At 46.0% G+C, this 4,152-nt stretch overlaps 1 protein-coding gene across 1 annotated transcript; it reads right to left on the bottom strand.

Annotated features, from left to right (window-relative positions):
* Window positions 1-2,574: 2,574 nt before the first annotated feature.
* LOC112904506 lies at window positions 2,575-3,135 on the bottom strand. The gene has a single exon (XM_025974638.1). The coding sequence runs from the start codon at window positions 3,133-3,135 to the stop codon at window positions 2,575-2,577; it is 561 nt and encodes a 186-aa protein (XP_025830423.1).
* Between the last annotated feature and the right edge of the window lie 1,017 nt (window positions 3,136-4,152).

Raw genomic sequence — 4,152 nt, 5'->3', positions numbered from 1 at the left:
GTATCCAATAATAGCGAGCCTGGTGTTAGACTAATTTTATTCGAATATTTACAGAGTATTTATACAAAATTTATTTCCATGGATTTAAATGGCAAAGAACATTTCAGCACATTACATTTGTGTGTGTATTTGCCGTTGACCTAGTTAGTCGCAGTGTGTCGCGACCTAACTAAGTCAGCACAAATGTAGACGCTTAATTGATACACAACAATAAATGTTTTCTTGCTATACCGAGTGTCCCCACAGGACCCCCTTCCAGTGAGGAACGATGTGGATCAGCTTGCTCGGATTTAGCTAGGGAAATGTACTCGACGACCGGACCGGGTTGTAGTATGGGTTGGTCGATCGTCCATTTTCCTTGTTGTGAGTATCGGTTGGAAGCGCTGTTCTTCTTTCATGATGTACGCTGGTTACAGTCTTTGCACTGATATAGATTTGCTTGTGTTAGGAATGTGAATCCGTTTAAGTTGTATGAATTGGTTAGAGTTGCTATAAGTTTGAAGTTCCCTATCGGATTCCTGTGCAGTAGAAAGAGCTTCGTAGTCAATATGTGTTGATAACTCAGAAATCCGTGAGAGTGCGTCTGCGATGATATTGTCTTTCCCAGAAATATGCTGGATGTTCGTTGAGAACTGGCTAATAAAATTGAGGTACCGTGACTGTCTGGGAGAGCATTTGTCAGGGTTCTGACGGAAGGCAAAGGTAAGAGGCTTGTGATCGGTAAATATAAAGAAGTCACGGGCTTCGAGAAAATGGCGGAAATTCTTAATCGTGCTATAAATCGCGAGAAGTTCTCTGCCGAAAGCGCTGTATTTGACTTCAGCGTTCGATGTTCGACGAAAAATGCAAGGGGTTCCCAGGTTCCATTGTGGAATTGTTGTAACGCAGCGCCCAAGTGATGGTCGGATGCGTCACAGAAAATTGCTAAGGTAGCATCTGGTTGCGGATGGTGCAGGAGAGTAGTCTGCGCCAGTTGCTCCTTACTTGAATTGAATGCCTCGTTGGCTGTGGGATTCCATTGAAGTGGTGCATTTCCTTTGATCTTCCCCAGTAAAAGTTCATTCAGAGCAGAATGAGTGCGGGCAGCGTTAGGCAGGAACTTTCTGTAAAAGTTGAGCATACCCAGGAAACGTCGCAATTGTTTTGCGGTAGTAGGCTTGGGGAAATTGGAGATTGCTGTTACTCTGTCGGGTAAAGGACGTATTCCATTTGCCGAGACAGAATAACCTAGAAAAGAAACTTCTTGTTTACCAAAGTTGCATTTTGCTTGGTTAAGCAGTATTCCGTATGACTGTAGACGAGTAAACAACGTGCGTAAATGCTGTTTGTGCTGCTCAGCATTTTCTGATGCGACCAGTATGTCGTCGATGTAAGCAAAACAGAAGTCAAGGCCGTGTAACACTTCGTCAATAAAACGTTGAAATGTTTGGCTGGCGTTACGTAAACCAAAATTCATATGAGGAAACTCGAACAATCCAAAAGGTGTTGTAATTGCTGTCTTTGGGATGTCTTCCTCTGCGACTGGAATTTGGTTATACGCTCTAACCAAGTCGATTGTGGAGAAAATCTTCTTATTTGCTAGTGCATGCGTGAAATCGTCGATGTTGCGTACTGGATATCTGTCCGGGATTGTTCTCGCGTTGAGAGCACGGTAGTCTCCGCATGGGCGCCATTCATCGTCTTTCTTTGGGACCATGTGCAGTGGCGATGCCCAGGGGCTGGAGGAGGGACGTGCGATACCCAGTTGTACCAACGTTTCAAATTCTCTCTTTGCTGCAGAGAAACGGTCCGGGGCTAAACGTCGTGGTTTGCATGCTACTGGTGGACCGGGGGTAGTGTTGATATAGTGCCTTGTTGCATGTTTCGAAAAGGTGATCTGGCCGTTGGGTCGAGTTAATGACGGAAAATCATGAAGTATCTCGTGGTATGGGGAAGTGGTCGTTTTCGTTTCTGTAACGAAAGTGACGGAAGGTTGGCAGCAGTTGATTAATTTACCAGAGGTGGTGAGGTGTGTCAGTTGATCCAAGAGTCGTTGGTTGCTTAAATCTACCAGCAGTTGATAGTGCGCTAGGAAATCTGCACCGATAATTGGTTTGGTGACGTCGGCTATGATGAAACGCCATGGGAAACATCTTCGTAGGCCTAAGTTGAGCGACAGAATAATAGTACCATAGGTCGGTATGTTGGTGCCGTTTGCTGCTTGTAGCGTGAATGTGGATTTCTGACTTGGCCCAAGTATTAGTGACTTGGGATACACGCAGATATCTGCACCGGTGTCGACCAGAAATTTTTGGTTTGTGGCTCTGTCCGTTATAAATAGGCGACGCTGCGTTGTGTGGACCTCACTTGTCGCCATTAGTGAGCTCCTGGTTGGTTTCCCGATGACTTCCTACACGGAGGGATGCATTTCCGTGCTTTGTCCTGCAATTTGCTGTGGTAATAGCAAAGGCCGCTGGTCCTGTCGTTACTGTTGTATCGTTTTCGTGAAGAAGTACCACTTGAAATTGATCGAGATCTTGTTCTTGAGTTTCTCGCCATGTGTCGTCTTATTTGGTGTAGATCCATCTGGAGTGCTTACACCTTGTTGGTCAGCTGTTGGATGGCATCGTGCTGTGGAGTAGGTGTGGCCGTGGTTGCTATCATGGACTGTGTTTGCGTTGCTTCCATGATGTAATCAGCTACCCCCGCTGTTTCATCCAGATTCTTATCGCGCATAGTTGCGATGATGGCTTGAATATTAAGAGGAAGACGACTTGACCAAATGGTTCGCAGTAAATTGTCCGACATAGTGGTTCCGGCCAGACCGCGTAGATGGCACAGAAATTGCGTGGGTTTCCTGTCTCCCAAATCTTCTGGCTCGAGGAGTTGTTTCATCCGTGCCTCTTGGGAGATGCCCAGCCGACGAATGAGTGCTGCCCTGATGGTGGCATATGGATCAGTCGCCGGGGGATTGACAATGATATCACGCACTTCCGCCGCATAGTGAGGGTCAAGGTTGCCTAGTACATACCCAAATTTTGTTGATTCAGACGTAATTCCGTAGGCCTCAAAACTGCGGTCGACCATGCAAAACCAGAGTTCGGGGTCGGAAGGCACGAAGGGTGGCAATTTGACTTCTAGTCGGTCAAGGGACATGGTTAACGGCGGCGTGTTGTGGCAAGGTTGGGCGTTACGTTGCGGCTGGCCTGGGCGGTGTTGTTAGCTTACATGCTGCTTGCGGAGGAGCAGGGTTGCGCTGCTCCGCAGGATGACCAATGTAGTCCTGATGAGGACTGGCCGGTGGAGAATGTGTGACGGCGGCAGGTCATCCTCAAAAGGTTGCGGCTGTGGTCACCAATGTAGTTTATCACTGTTCGTAATCGGGGTCACCACTGTAGCCACTCTCTGTAGTCGTATATGATGAGAGATGTGACTATCAAAGTTGTGGTTCTGAGAAGAACCGATTTAGTAATATCGTTGGACACATTATCTGCATCATTGATGATTCCAAGGGTTGACACTTTATCAGCATCCGAATAATAGTGAGCCTGGTGTTAGACTAATTTTATTCGGATATTTACAGACTATTTATACAAAATTTATTTACATGGTTTAAATGGCAAAGAACATTTCAGCACATTACATTTGTGTGTGTATTTGCCGTTGACCTAGTTAGTCGCAGTGTGTCGCGACCTAACTAAGTCAGCACAAATGTAGGCGCTTAATTGATACACAACAATGAATGTTTTCTTACTATACCGAGTGTTCCCACAGATGTATTCACAAAATTCATATGACTATATCCTACGAAGTCGACCGATGCAGCGGAAGTAATTGGTCGGCTGCGCAAGCAGGCAGCATTGTTCGGCAGCCCGCGAAGAATTATATCAGATTGTGGAACAGCCTTCACGTCCAACGCTCTCCATTCATACTGTGAAGAAGAAAATATTGGGCATGTCACAATTACAACCGGTGTACCACGAGGGAACGGACAGGTAAAAAGGATGAATCGCACCCTTATACCACTTCTTACCAAACTTACTGCTCCTGTTCCGGAAAATTGGTGCAGATACGTCGAAAAGGATCAACAATATTTAAATACGACGCCTTCACGGAGCACAGGTAAAACACCTTTCCATCTACTTTTTGCTGTCAATGCTCGATTTAAGGACG

Source organism: Agrilus planipennis, unplaced genomic scaffold (assembly GCF_000699045.2).
Source record: "Agrilus planipennis isolate EAB-ADULT unplaced genomic scaffold, Apla_2.0 scaffold217, whole genome shotgun sequence".
In the NCBI taxonomy this organism is placed as follows: Eukaryota; Metazoa; Arthropoda; class Insecta; order Coleoptera; family Buprestidae; genus Agrilus; species Agrilus planipennis.
This window is presented reverse-complemented; position numbering and strand designations above follow the sequence as displayed.